At 37.7% G+C, this 15,090-nt stretch overlaps 1 protein-coding gene across 1 annotated transcript in view; it reads left to right on the top strand.

The window, feature by feature from the left end:
* The first annotated feature begins 367 nt into the window (after positions 1–367).
* The window catches only part of MMS22L (MMS22 like, DNA repair protein), a 138,660-nt gene continuing 123,937 nt past the window's right edge, over positions 368–15,090 (top strand). The window contains exons 1-7 of the mRNA XM_050786559.1: positions 368–549; positions 1,076–1,315; positions 2,240–2,365; positions 4,354–4,403; positions 10,413–10,500; positions 10,594–10,771; positions 13,511–13,601. Coding sequence (XP_050642516.1) covers positions 1,152–1,315; positions 2,240–2,365; positions 4,354–4,403; positions 10,413–10,500; positions 10,594–10,771; positions 13,511–13,601 — 697 coding nt within the window. The 5' untranslated portion in view covers positions 368–549; positions 1,076–1,151. The remainder of the gene's footprint in view (positions 550–1,075; positions 1,316–2,239; positions 2,366–4,353; positions 4,404–10,412; positions 10,501–10,593; positions 10,772–13,510; positions 13,602–15,090) is intronic.

Genomic DNA, 15,090 nt, shown 5'->3' with positions numbered 1-15,090 from the left:
AAAATTCACTGTTGCACTTGCCTGCCTCACAGTCCGTGGACAAAAGGCATCCTGCATTCTAACAAGAGTTGCTGGCCCCAGAGCGGGAAGAGGGGACGGCGCGACTGTAGGTGTGAGTGAACCAGGCACTCACTTCGCACTCACTGGAGTAAATCTCTTCCCTTTAGCCAGAGGATAAACCCGTAGTCCTTAAATCCTCCTCTCCTCCGCCTCAGCAGCAGTTCCGTTTTTTTTTTTTTTACCAGGCCCCTCCTTCCAGTCGAACGCACCAATTAAAGGTAAAAAAAAAAAAAAAAAAAAAAAAAAAGTTTATCTGTACCTTGTCCCGGGTTGACTGACTCTCGCGAGAATTCGTGGAGCTCCGACTGTTTCCGCGCAGATATCGCGAGGCGATTGGTAGCCGGGGGAGGGCTGCGCCGTGGCCCCGCCTTTCCGGAGCGCGGGCGCGCGGTGGCGGGAATTTCGCTTGTTTGCGGTTTAGACCCCACAGATTCCTAGTGGTGGTATGGGTCACAGGAGGTAGATTTCGGGAGCTGGAAGTGTGAGCAGGTACGACGGGCACCTCGGGTAACCGACGCACCGGGTCCTTGTTGCAGCCGGGTGCGCGGGATACTGGCACCCAGCCTTCTCCGCCCGAGTGCTGCCGGGCATGGGCCTGGTGGGTCTCGCCTCCTTGAAGGGTTGAGGTTGGCTCTAGGGACTGGTTTCCTGGTTTCCACCCCGAGCCGGGGAGGGAGCGTTCTCCACCTTGCTGCTAGGAAACGGGCGGAGAGTGGTTTAGAAACCTTGCGGAGGGCGAAGTTCTAGGCGAGCCCGGGACGCTCTGTTCTGCAGACATTTCTTTGCTTTTCACCTTGTCCTGGGCTGCACAGTCCGACCTAGTGGGCTGATTTTGAAGTCCCTGCCACAGCCAGTTGGTTGTGCATTTTGTCTTAAGTTCTGGCAGCCTTGAGGGGCGGAGCGGCAGGGGAGGATTGGGAATTTGGCTTCTGGGTTTGTTCGTTTTTCCTTGCTGCTGGCGGACGTCCTGGGAACTTTCTGAAGTAACCCCCAGTCTCTCGGCCCCCACCTACAGGAATTTCTTCACACCTTCTCTTTGGAGCCCTTAATGATACGACGAACCCCAAACATTTCAGAACATGAAGTAAACAATGGAAAACTGTTCTGCCGCATCGACGTTCCTGACTGACAGTTTAGAGCTGGAGCTGGGCACAGAATGGTGCAAACCTCCTTACTTTTCTTGTGCTGTTGACAACAGAGGAGAAGGAAAACATTTTTCTGGAGAATCCTACCTTTGCAGCGGAGCCCTTAAGCGGTAGGTAAAGCTCAGAGACATTTTCCCTCATCTGATTATTCGCCAGTTTTTTAGGAATGTTAGTTACTTCAGCCCATTTAACTTGGGTGTTCACCAAATCATGTTTTATAAATCAGCTTAGTATATCATAAGGGTACAAATGATTATCAGTTCTGCTGCTGGCTTCTTGGTAAGGGCATATCTAAAGCATTTGGGGTATTAGGGAAAACTTCCTTGGTAACTGATGTGCCCTTACTGTAGGGAGCTGGGCGCTAATTTTTCTTTTACTTAAAGTGAATTCCTAACTGTCTGAGCCTTTTGAAATGGTATTTCCTTCTAAAGGGTGTGATAATATTCTAGAGCTTTCCAGTAATTTTTAAGAAAGACAAACATTTTTTTTTATTGCCCCGTTCCTTTTAATTCTACCTATTTTGCTTCGGGCAGGTACATACATATTACAGTAAAACTGCTGTTCTTGAAATATTTTGGTAATACCTGCTGAGGCAGTTTCAGTCAGGAAACTGTTTTTGTTGACTTTATAGTTGTACGTTGTGAGAGACCTTAAATAGAATACCCAACTTCATTAATTGGATACTGTTCTTCAGACAAGGCTCAGAGTAACTGTTAGCAGTTTCAACAATTAAATGTCCCCTCGGAGGATAAAATTCTACAACTGAAGACTACTGGTGAAGACAGGCAGAAATATGTGTTTTAGAACCCGTGTTGATTTTTCCTCTTAACTTACATTACACTTTAGTTGTACATTTTATCAATATAGAAGATTGACATTTTAATACAGTCTAGCTATTGTAATCTTGAATGTGTAAAGTACCAAGGCATTTTCTGACTTTTTATACATGTCATGTATAATATGGATTCAAATAATGTAAAGGTATGGTACTTAGTTTACTTTTTAATGGGATTAAAACATAATTTTCATTTCAGATTGATTTTGAATCTTGATCCTTTACCAACTAATTTTGAAGAAGACACCTTAGAAATATTTGGCATTCAGTGGGTTACTGAAACAGCATTAGTGAATTCATCTAGAGAGCTCTTTCATTTATTCAGGTATTTCTTCGTTTTAACTTTCTGTGAGTGTAGGTGTTGTTCACTTGTGTAAATTACATTGTTGGGTGGCTTCTAATACTGATACTGCAAAAGACCAGGAGAATTGTGCAGGTTGCTCACTTGATTATCTTACCAGTAACGGTAATCAAGCAGCAACACCTGATGAATAATGGTTTTAATGAGTTGTGTTTTATTTTCAGAATCTTTATTCTTTGCATTTGACTTCATGTATTGACAAATATTTAAGGCTTTGAACTATGATTTTGGAAGAAAATTAAAATACTTTTGTTGTTCAATAGCCATAGTGTTTCAGTGATCTTTAGAGTATGATCTTTCCAAATAAATAGTTTAGATTGTGTAATAGAAATATTAATTCTCTATTTGGACAACATTAAAAATTTTTTTAATGAAAAAATTTAAGCATACACAAAATAATATAATGAACATCCATATACCCTCCTTCAGTTGCAGTAAACAACAACTTTTTATTACATTTCCTTCATATGTCTTGTCTCCTCTTCTTTTGATTCTTTTGACTGACTTGTAAGCAAATCCTAGGTATCATGTCATTTCACCCATAAATACTTGAGTATGAATTTCTTAAAAATATGGGCTTTTTAAAAACGATGAGGACAGCTAGGCACGGTGGCTCATGCTTGTAATCCCAGCACTTTGGGAGGCCGAGGCGGGCAGACCACGAGGTTGGGAGTTTGAGACCAGCCTGACCAACATGGTGAAACCCCTTCCCTACTAAAAATACAAAAATTACCTGGGCGTTGTGGTGCGCGTCTGTAGTCCCAGCTACTCGGGAGGCTGAGGCAGGAGAATTGTTGGAACCTGGGAGGCGAAGCCTGCGGTGATTCGAGATTGCCCACTGCACTCCAGCCTGAGCGACAGAGCGAGACTCCGTCTCAAAAAAAAAAAAAACTCTATTAATAAAAATTAAAGTTCTTCATTATCACTTAAGACACAATTCATATTCAGATTTTAGGTAATTTTAAACAGGAGTCAGTTATTGAAACCAAATTATTTCAAAACACAGTAAAAATCTCTGTGATACATTTAAAGGAAAATGGAGAGGTGGAAGGAATTCTCCCACTATCATCCCATGAAATCTTTTGAAGAGACTTAACTGTATCTATGCCATGTCATACATTTTATTGAGAGAACAGGCTGAGTGAGCGAGGCTTTAGGACATAGGTTACAAATGTGGGTTAATTTTTAAAGAGTTTGAAATCAACTAGGAAGAATAGCAAGAAATTACTATCAGGAATTAAGATGGAACATCATAAAACAGCATTCCCTGATAACTTTAGTCTACATTATTCCTTTTTTGGACTTCCATTGTTTAACTGTATGATACAGTTTAAAATTTTGTTATGTAACTGTTAACCTAGAATGTTTTATGTATCTTAAACTTCTTTTTTTTTTTTGTGAGACAGAGTCTCACACTGTCACCCAGGCTGGAGTGCAGTGGCGCTTCTTTGCCTCAGCTTCCCAAGTAGCTGGGATTACAGGGGCCCGCCACCACGCCCGGCTAATTTTTGTGTATTTTTAGTAGAGATAGGGTCTCACCATGCTGGCCAGGCTGGTCTTGAATTCCTGACCTCAGGTGATCCACCTACCTTGGCCTCCCAAAGTGCTAGGATTATAGGCGTGAGCCACTGCACCCCGTCTTAAACTGCTTAAAGATATACATAGTATCTTGCTGATGGTGAAGTCTGTGGTATTTGTAATAATTTTTGAAATATATGCAGTCTTTAATAGATACTTTTGGAATGTCGGGCAAGGATGTATTTTATCTTTTCTTAAAGTTTTCATTACCTGAAGCTGATCCTTTAATTAACAGTCACAAGGTATTAATCATCATCCCCAAATAAAAAAGGTATTGAAGCTGTGTAATAGATTTGGAAACATTATCCATGTAATTGTTACATGCTTTATAAAGTGTTCTAAAATTAACTCTCACCTTACATTTTTAAAATTAGGCAACAACTGTACAATTTGGAAACCTTGTTACAGTCCAGTTGTGATTTTGGTAAGTTTAACGTGTGTTTAATGGCAAAAGAGAATGGTGCTGCATTATAGTGAGTTGCATATGGGTCCATGATGGTGTAATTGGGATATCATGATAATATGGAGGAAGCATTAGGCCAGAAGTTTATGAACTTAGTATGCAGAAAAAGTATGACTTTAAATTTTGTTGTACCTGAGATATATAGTATTTTCCCAAATCTGTAGATTGTAAAGGTAAAACCAACTTAAGGAAGCTAAACTTCTCTGAAGAAAATTAGTGCTTGTTTTGGAGGTAGGGAGTGGGATAGAGAACTTAAATAAGAACTAAAAAGTGTCAGACCTCATCCTCTCTTCTTGATTTTCTTTTCTGCTTTTTTGTTTGCTTTTGGTGTTTAATGGATTACTGATTTCTTTTTTTTTTTTTAAGATTGGTATCTTTTTTTTTTTTCTTTTGATATGGAGTTCCGCTCTTTTGTCAAGGCTGGAGTGCAAGAGTGCGATCTCACCTCACTGCAACCTCTGCCACCCGAGTTCAAGTGATTCTCCTGCCTCAGCCTCCCAAGTAGCTGGGATTATAGGCACCCGCCACCACCCCCAGCTAATTTTTGCATTTTTAGTAGAGATGGGATTTCGCCATTTTGGCCAGGCTGATTTCAAACTCCTGACCTCAGGTGATCTGCCCGCCGTGGCCTCCTGAAGTGCTAGGATTACAGGCATGAGCCACAGTGTGTACAGTTAAGGTAGTAAAGGGAATTGAAGGTCAGTGTGTTTTAGCGCAGGCTGCTTCTCCTTTCTGGTAATTTTGGTGCAGTGCAGGGTTTAAAATTATGGCCTTGTCACCCTGGCTTCCAACCCTAGCTAATTGTGGGTCTTATGCCAAGTAATAGTTGTAACATTGTTGAGCATGTTAAGTGCTTAACACAGTGTCTATCATTAGTGATGCCTAGCAACCAAAGACTACCTGGAACACTTTTGGTCAAATAGAAGTTTATTAGATTATGAAAAAAGGAGAAATATAGATTATGAGGAAAAGCTGGGGCTTGTCAGTAAGAGGGAGTAGGAAGGGACTTGTGATATGTTTGGGGCTCATTCTGGTAATTTTGGGTAGGGCTTAAGGGGGATAAGGCTATTTTGTGGATTGGATGCTGTTAATTAGCAGGGGCAATTTGAAGAGTGGGTATTTTAATTTTTATCTAGGAGGTGAGACAAAGGGAGGGTCCTAATTAGTAAAGAAGTATTGTCCTGGTCACTGGAAGAGGGAGGATGTGCATTTTTTTTTTCTTTTTTTTTTTTTTTCTTTTTTTGTGTGTGTGTTTTGTTTGGGGTGTATGTGATTGCATAGTGCCATGTTTTGTATTCAGACATGGTTATAGAGGTTTTGTTTTTGTCTTGTTTCACTATAATAATGGAGTGGCCCTGTATCATTATTGTTATTTATTATTATTATTATTTTTTGAGATGGAGTCTTGCTCTGTCACCCAGGCTGGAGTGCAGTGGCATGATTTTGGCCCACTGCCACCTCCGGTTCAAGCAATCCTCCCGCCTCAGCCTCCTGAGTGCTAGGATTACAGGTGCATGCCAACCACACCTGGATAATTTTTGTATTTTTAGTAGAGATGGGGATTCACCATGTTGGTCAGGCTGGTCTCGAACTCCTGACCTTGTGATCCGCCTGCCTCGGCCTCCCAAAGTGCTGGAATTACAGGTGTGAGCCACTGCGCCTGGACTATTTTTTGTTTTACAAAAATTGTTTATTTTCAGTAGGGAATACCATGGCCTAGCTGTTAGCTATCAGCTTTTAGGCTGTTTTATATGTTTTGTTTTCTTAGCATGTTAACTGATTTGTAAATGTTAAGTATTATTGTTTCATTATCATCTGATGAGTTCCTGGTTCATGCTGGGTACTGTGCAAGGTACTGATGAATCAAAGAGGAAAAATATGCTGCTGATGAGTTTGCAGTTGTGTAGACAGTAAGACATGCAAAGACATACAAGCATACGTCAGCTTGGTAAATGAAGAAGTACTGTGATAAAGGAATGTACAAGCTGCTGTGGGAGCCAAGGGCTTTGTCTGTCTGTGAGCTCATCACTAAATGATGCCAGATCTGGGTCTTCACAGATGGGAAGGAATTAGCTAGGCAAAAGATTCGGGAAAAGGTCTTTGGACAGGAAGAATTCCAGGCAGGAAGAAAGAAAAAAACCTATAAACAAAGACGTGATGTGTGTAAAAATATAAAAGTTTAGAGAGCATGGAGTAAATATTAATTACATATGGTTGGATCAGAATGTGTGTGAGTGATGAATTTGGAAGAGGTGAAAGCAGAGTTGGCTTTGTAAACCATGACAAAGAGTCTGATTTTTATTTTGGAACTCCTGGGGAACCACTAAAATATTGTAGTGGAAAGAACCAGAATACCTTTACATAGAATGACTTAAGTAAATTGGGTTCATGGAAGGCATTTATTATGATAGATTATTATTATTACACTTATTAACCTGAAACCACTGCAGTGGACTATTTGTTAAGATGGTTGTTACACTGACATTTTGGCTGTTTTTGTTGCTTAAAAAAGCTTTTAATGATAGATTTTGGACACAAGTTAGTAGTGTTAAATATTATCTATACATGAACTTGTTCCTGCCATGTAGCTGTGTTCGTTAACTTGTGTAGGTACCCTTGGCCCTCAGCCGTCCCAAGAAGTCCTTATGTAGGGTTACTTAGTTACTTACTGCCAGATGAGTATAGTTCTTGTTCTAATCATTATGCTTCCAGGGTTAATTTCCAGTTGAGGCAGAATAACATACATAATAACGTATGTTTTGCTGATAGCTGTTTTTTTTCCCCTCTTTCTCTCTGTCTCGAGACAGGGTCTCACTCTGTCGCCCAGGCTGGAGTGCAGTGACGTGATCATGACTCATTGCAGCCTTGACCTCCCGGGCTCAAGCAGATCCTCCCATCTCAGCTTCCCAAGTAGCTGAGACTACAGGCTCACACCACCATGCCTGGCTAATTTTTGCTGATAGCTGTTTTTTTTCCCCTCTTTCTCTCTGTCTCGAGATAGGGTCTCACTCTGTCGCCCAGGCTGGAGTGCAGTGGCGTGATCATGACTCATTGCAGCCTTGACCTCCTGGGCTCAAGCAGATCCTCCCATCTCAGCTTCCCAAGTAGCTGAGACTACAGGCTCACACCACTATGCCTGGCTAATTTTTTAATTTTTTGTAGAGATAGGGTCTCACTACGTTGCCAAGACTGGTCTCAAACTTCTGGGCTCAAGTGACCCTCCCGCCCTGGCCTCCCAAAGTGCTAGCATTGTAGATATCAGCCACCACACTCAGCCAAGAGCTATTCTTAAATATGGTTGTTGGTGTTACCCTGTCTCAGCTATTGTGTTTGTTTTTGTCTCTAGACATTCCTTACGGATTTTTTTAAATGTCTTCCATTTCTAACTGCATGCTTGTTTTCATCCATCTTGAATGTATGGAGTGTATATTATAACCAATGTTTTTAACCTTGTTGCTGCTACTAATAATTCTTTTTTTTTTTTTTTTTTTTTTTGAGGTGGAATCTCGGTCTGTCACCAGGCTGGAGTGCAGTGGCGCCATCTCAGCTTACTGCAACCTCTGACTCCCTGGTTCAAGTGATTTTCCTGCCTCAGCCTCCCGAGTAGCTGGGATTACAGGCACATACCACCACACCCAGCTGATTTTTGTATTTTTAGTAGAAACGGGGTTTCATCATGTTGTCCAGGATGATCTTGATCTCCTGACCTCATGATTCACCTGCCTCAGCCTCCCAAAGTGCTGGGATTACAGGTGTGAGCCACCACGCTCAGCCAATAATTATTTTATCACTGTCATTTCTGAAACTGTTTGTATTTATAAGTTTTTCTCCTGGTTCTGTGATATATTTTTCTGCTTCTTTGAATATGTAGTAATGTTTCGTTGTGAGATGAACATTATGGGTTTCACATTGTTGCTTTCTGGATTTTTTTTATTCCTTAAACTAGATGTTGAATTTTGTTCTGGCTCACTATTGTGTAGTTGTAATCCAGTGGCTCTTTTTGGGACTTGCTTTAAATTTTGGTAGGACTTTTAAAAAGCAGGCTTTTAATGTTAATTTAGCCTAGTAAATTAGCCTAGTAAGGCTTTTGAGAATTCTTTCTTATGCCTGGTCTATTATGAGATTTTTTTTCATGCTTGCTGGTGAGAACTTGAACTATTCCCTGGCTTGTGTGCTCTTTATAGGGAATTATTTTCTGGTGTTTTTCCCTGGCCTTGGGTAATATTTTTCATGCTTGAACAGATCAGTACTTAGTCAAATCTCAGAGGGACCCTTCTGTACCCTTCCAGAACTCTATTTTGTATAGCTTCTTTCTTTTTGGGTACTTTTGCCCTGCAAATTTGGACTTCCTGAAACTTGGATCCCATATCTCCTCATCTCAGAGAGTGAGTTGGGCTGTATTTGGGTTCTCTTCCTCATATTGCAGCCTGGAGACTGTCTCTAGGTGGGGAGCTGGTACAGTTGTAGGGCTCAGTTTCTCTCTGGGAGAGCAAAATCTTATATTGTCTTGTGTCCAGAGCCTGAAAACGTGCTTGATGTAATTTTTATGGTTTTCAGTTTTACAGTGGGAGATGGAGCAATCTGATTATTTTACTCCATCTTGCCTGGATGCAGATGTTCATTGCTGTTATTTTTAAGAGAGTACTGCCTTTATGGGCTGGGAATTATGAAAATTGGGATGATACGACTTTTTATGGGTGAAATACAGCCATAGAAATGCAGCTTAATATGGAGGTATTTACACAACTACTTCACACTTATGCTTCTGCTCTGCCAAAGTAGTGGCCATGATTGTTCATTTGAATTAAACTTCAGTTTTATGTTTAGTATGGGTGTAAATTTGTAGCCTATAATTCTCATCATGTTTTCTTTGCTTTTGTTTACTAGATTGTCTCTTACTCATTCTCTCTATAATGATTATCAGTGTTTTGCCCATGGTAACTACCTAGATAATTATTGCTGATATAAATGCTGAAGTAAGTGAGGGAAAGCTGACATGGAGTGAGGTTGGCAGAAAGACAGCAACTGTTAAAAGGTCATTCAGAACTTTATAAATTATTATTAGGAGTTTTTATTTTATTCTAAATATAGTAGGTATTCTTTCAAGAGTTTTGACTTGGGAACAAGATAAATTGATACACACTTTAAGCAGATTTTTTACTTGGTGTATAGGGGGACAAAAGAGAGCATGGAAAGACCTGTGAAGAGTGCTATTGTGGTGTTTAAGTGCTTATGGGGAAAGGGATAGTTTCAATGTATATTTGGTTATAAACTTAATAGGACTCTGAAAGATTAGATATGAGGTTAAAGGAAATGGAAGAATCAAGAACTACATAGGCTACTGGTGACACCATTTAATGAAATGCTGAAAACAAGGGCGGCATGAACAGGTTTTGAAAGAAATCAAAGGATGTATTATTTGCACTGTCTGAGCAATCCAAGTATAGGTGTTAGGCAGTTTAACATGCAAGGTCTGGAGTGCCAAGGAGAGATGTGGGTTGTAGATAACCCCTTTAGAGTCATTACCATTTATTAATAAAGGAACTGATGAGATCATGCATATGGGAAGAGATATACAGAGAGTAGAGAATTCAGGACTGAGTCCTGAAGAGACCATATTGATAATAGAATTGAGGAGGAGGAGCCAATAAAAGAGGGGTAGGACAAAGGACACATGAGGAAGAAAGAAGACTGTCACTATGTGGCACCATGAAGCCAGGTGTAGCTAGTGCTACTGTGGGAGCAAGTTACTTGAGGGTAGGCATTGTCCATTAGATTGGGCAATGTGGGTTTGATTGGTGACTTTAATAAGAGCATTTTTTGAGGAGTAGTGGGGAGCAAAAACCATATGAGAATGTTTAATATAAAATGTTACAAGATAGAGAATTGCTGCTGGTATGGCTTACAACATTTTTTGTCACTGCCCATGATAATTATTTGAATTATCAACATTGTCTATTTTGGTTTCAGGGAAGGTATCAACGCTGCACTGCAAAGCAGACAATATCAGACAGCAGTGTGTACTATTTCTCCATTATGTTAAAGTTTTCATCTTCAGGTAGGATATCAGATGAGTATTTTGATCACTGCATGAATTTCTGTGTGTATTCATATAGACTCTGATTGTTTATTTTATCTAATTATTTTTTAGGTATCTGAAAGTACACAATGCTGAGAGTCATGTTCCTGTCCATCCTTATGAGGCTTTGGAGGCTCAACTTCCCTCACTGTTGATTGATGAGCTTCATGGATTACTCTTGTATATTGGACACCTATCTAAACTTCCCAGTATTAATATAGGAGCATTTGTAAATCAAAACCAGATTAAGGTTTGACTTGTTTCATTTAATTTTTAAATTATCAGCTTTTTCTCCCCACAAGGAATATTCATTCAGGAAGGAGAGAAATTAGTCAAAATTACAGCTCTGCAACCTGACTGCCTGTGTTGAAATTCTTGCCCCCATCCTCCTTTTATTAATTATGTGCTCTTGGGCAAATGACATCTCTTGCCTCAGCCTCCCCATCTGTGTAATTCTTATAACTTACTAGAATCATTGGGAGAATTAAATAAATTAATATACATGAAGTTATTAAAACATAATATTCATTGAATCAGTAGCTATTCTCTTGATTTATGACAGTGTAAATGTCTGAAGATTTTAAAGCAAATGAAATAATCTTTGTTTTCTAAAATTTTTTATCATATATTGCAGTAAGATTCAAGATCAGCTTATTAAAAAAAACTTCCAAGACCACATCATTGTGTGTATTCTGATTTTTGAGGCCTTTTTGGAAAGTGATTAAGATTGTTTTGACTCTGCCCTTTTTTTCCTTCCTGTGATAATCATTCCTTCTGAAGTTTGGTTTTTAAAAATTTATATTGTTACCATGCCTAGCTTATAGATAAGTAATAGATTCTCCCTATGAAAATGGGAGCTTGTATGAATAACAAATTATGGTAATTCACAGTGAGATTCCCTGAAGTCTCAACCCCTTTCATTATATTTGACTTTACCATTTTGAATAATATTTACTCTTTATGAACATATCTTTGTTAAAATATAAAAACAGCTGAGCATGGTAGCTCATGCCTGTAATCCCAACACTTTGGGTGGCTGAGGCAGGAGGAGTGCTTGAATCCAGGATTTAAGACCAGCTTGGGCAACATAGCGAGACCCCATCTCTACAAAAAATTAAAGAGTTAGCCCAGGGTGGTGGCACATACCTTGTAGTCTTAGCTACTCAGGAGGTTGAGGTGGGAGGGCCAGTTGAACTCAGGAGGTCGAGGCTGTGGTGAGACATGACTGCACCACTGCATTCCAGCCTGGATAACAGAGCAAGACCCTATTTCAATAAATAAAATAAATAGAATTAAATGTTTACATGTTTCTGTGAAATGTAGCAGAAACAAGTTGACTTTTTTATCAGAGATCAATATATGTAATAATAAAAGCAAATGAAGTTCTAACTGAATTTACAAGCTAGTATATCTAATCCATAGAAAACAAATAGGTAATTGCTTTTAATTATGTCATTTAATAAAAAGATTCATGAGTAGATTGTTGAAGGAGGGATGTTTTCCTTATTAGTTTCTGTAAATTGGACTGGTTTTTATTTTCTAGTTATCCATCGAATACGTAAGAAATAAAAATGAATAATTTATGTGGCAGCAGAAATAAAATTTGTGCACTAGGGTCCTCAAACTAGATATTGCCTTTCATAGGCTTTTTAATTAGGCAGACTTGAAAAGATAGGTTATTTGAAGCTCAGAAGACTAAAGTTTTAAAGCAAGGGAACTTTATAGTCTTCAAAAAATAAAAAATCACCCACTAAAATACTGTTCTTTTCTGAAACAAAAACATAATAGAAAGCATCTTTCAAGACTATGTTTATATATTTGTTATAACAATCTTGTATAGGAAATGTTTTGTTTTCATTGGTATTTCCAGTTGAGCTTCTTTTATTATTTTTTAAGAACTCTAGATATATATTAGTTATTGGGAATTATGTATTGCAAATATTTTATTTACTTTTTCATTAAGTAAGCTGACTTTCTAGGTAGATTTGAATTTTTTAGATAGTTATATTTTTCCATTTTTTGTTTTATCTATGCTGTTAAAATATTTTGATTGTTGCTTTTATCTCTTTAATTCGTGTTATTTTTAAGTATGCACTGAGGTGAGAAGTCTAACTTCAGTTTCTTGCAAATGCATAAGTTAAAACTCTTATTTTTTATTGAATGACCCATACTTTTCCCATTGATTTGAGATGCCACATAAATTCATTTCTGTCTTCTCTGTTCTTGCTCTTTGTTATCTATTTCTGTCCCAATACGGTTTTGTCAGTGTAGCATTTTATTTTGTTTGTATACCTAATAACGCAGGTCTACTCTTCATCATTCTTTCTATTTGTTTTAATGGAACATGTTACGTCATTTTTTTTTATAGTATTTATTTTTATAGTGATGCTAAATTCTGACAGGAGGAAGGTTAGTGATAACCCAGTATAACACAGTACTTGAAAGTGCTGGGTTTTGACTCAGATAGAATTGAGTTTGAATCCTAATACATGAATTGAGAGAGAAATTTTTTCACCTCTTTTTACTTCTGTTCCTTAATGAGATGACAGTAATATCTACATGACAGTCTAAAGTTCTTTTGTTAAAATATTTTATAGGAGTTCCTAGGTACTCATACATTAAAAAAAATTTCCTAGCTAAATTCTAAAACAAAATTATGAAAACACGTGTTTAAAAAAATTCTTTTACTGCCTTGCAGCTATAGTAGAATCAGAGGTTGGCTGGAAGGTACCTTTACTATACAAGTCTATTCAGCAGCCCCAAAGTGGGTTTGTCTTAAACCAACAGATGAAAATATTTACTGCTTTCAAAGATCTTCAGTGAAGGAATCCTCTGATGAACAAGACAGAGGTTTTCCCTGAGCTTTTGAATAGTGGTAGGTTAATTGGTTCTTTATCCTTGTGTTTATGGAGGAGTATTGTGACATACTATGAAACACCTAGTAAAATATTAATGAATTCTCAATCACAGTTGATAATGTCATCCACAGCTTTTTCCACCATCATGGCATTTATTACATCTCCACTTGGATATACATTGGCTGGTGCTAGAAATTCTTTACATGCTGGGTGAAAAATTGAGTAAGTTTATGGATTTATGATTTATATTCTTTTTAAAAGCTTTTATTGCTTTTTAAAATTACGTAAGTAATAAGTGCCTTCTGATATTTAAAAAAAATCAAATAGTAAACAAAGTAAGAAGTAAAAGTTTTACTCCTTTTTTCCAGAGGTAACTACTGGGAACACTGGGAACACCTTGATTTATCTTTCCATATTTACATTCTATCTGTTAGTATACATATTTCCATTCTATCTGTTAGTATCTATATAAAAACTCATAGGTAAAATTTTGTTTTTGTTTTTAACCACAGATAAGATCGTACTGTTCAGTGTGATCTTTCATTTATCACTGTTTTAGCGATCTGTTTATGTTAGTACCTATAGTTCTACTTTATCCATTTAAAGGCTGCATGTTATGGTTCTACTATATTTAGCCATGTCTATTTTTAAACATTGAAGTTACTTTCATTTTTTGATTTTACACATCATTTTTCACTGAACACCCTTGTGTATAGATATATATAATCTGTGTACAAGTTATTCTGTAAAATATTCATAGAAGTAGAGTGGCACATTGTAGTTTTAATATGTATATGCTGCTGTTTTGCTGAATAGTAAGTCCTACTGATCTATAGACATTAACTGTAGTGTGATTTTACTTCATACTCTTGCCAGTAGTTGATGTTATCAATTATATTTTATTTTTTTGCCAACTAATATGTGAAAAATCAAATGAAATTTTTTTGATCTTGCAATTTCTTGGTTACGAGTGAAGTTGAACATCTTTACGGTTTATTGTCTGTATTTGCTTTATTAATTACTCATTATATTTTGCAAATTTTCCTTTTTTTAGTAGGAGTTTATTTATATTATGGATAAATATCCTTTATCCTTATGGATACGTTGCCCATTTATTTCTTGATCTTGCTCTTTGACATTTTTAGGTTCCACTGGCAACCTGTCACTTAGGTTGTAAAGATGTCTATTACTCCTACACCTGCTTTTCAGTTAATAAATACATACATATGTCTATATATGTATATACCTACATATATTCATACACAGAAACATACAAAGATGTACATCAGTATATAATTTCCTCTCGTGGACTCTGTATTTCACATTAGTATATTCTTAGAGTAATACTTAAGTGGAGTTATTCTGATAGGTATAAATTTTGGTTATCTTTTACCTTGGTTTGCCCTATTTTATGCCACAAAACCATTGCATGGGGTCAGTTTATCAGTATTTGTTAAAAGAATAATGTTTTAAAGGCTTTGTTGATTAGAAATGTGGATGCAGATTTTATGTTGTTCTCTCTCTTTTTTTAAAGTTGTGTTGCATTAATACTTTTCAAAGATAGACTTATTAGGAAAAGAGAGGTTTATTAGATGTTACTTGGAAGAATTAGAAACTTTTGGGCCGGCCGAGGTGGCTCACGCCTGTAATTCCAGCACTTTGGGAGGCCGAGGTGGGTGGATCACGAGGTCAGGAGATCAAGACCATTCTG

Source organism: Macaca thibetana, chromosome 4, assembly GCF_024542745.1.
Source record: "Macaca thibetana thibetana isolate TM-01 chromosome 4, ASM2454274v1, whole genome shotgun sequence".
NCBI lineage: Eukaryota > Metazoa > Chordata > Mammalia > Primates > Cercopithecidae > Macaca > Macaca thibetana.
The sequence above is the reverse complement of the archived record's forward strand: the minus strand, read 5'-3'. Positions and strand labels throughout refer to the sequence as shown.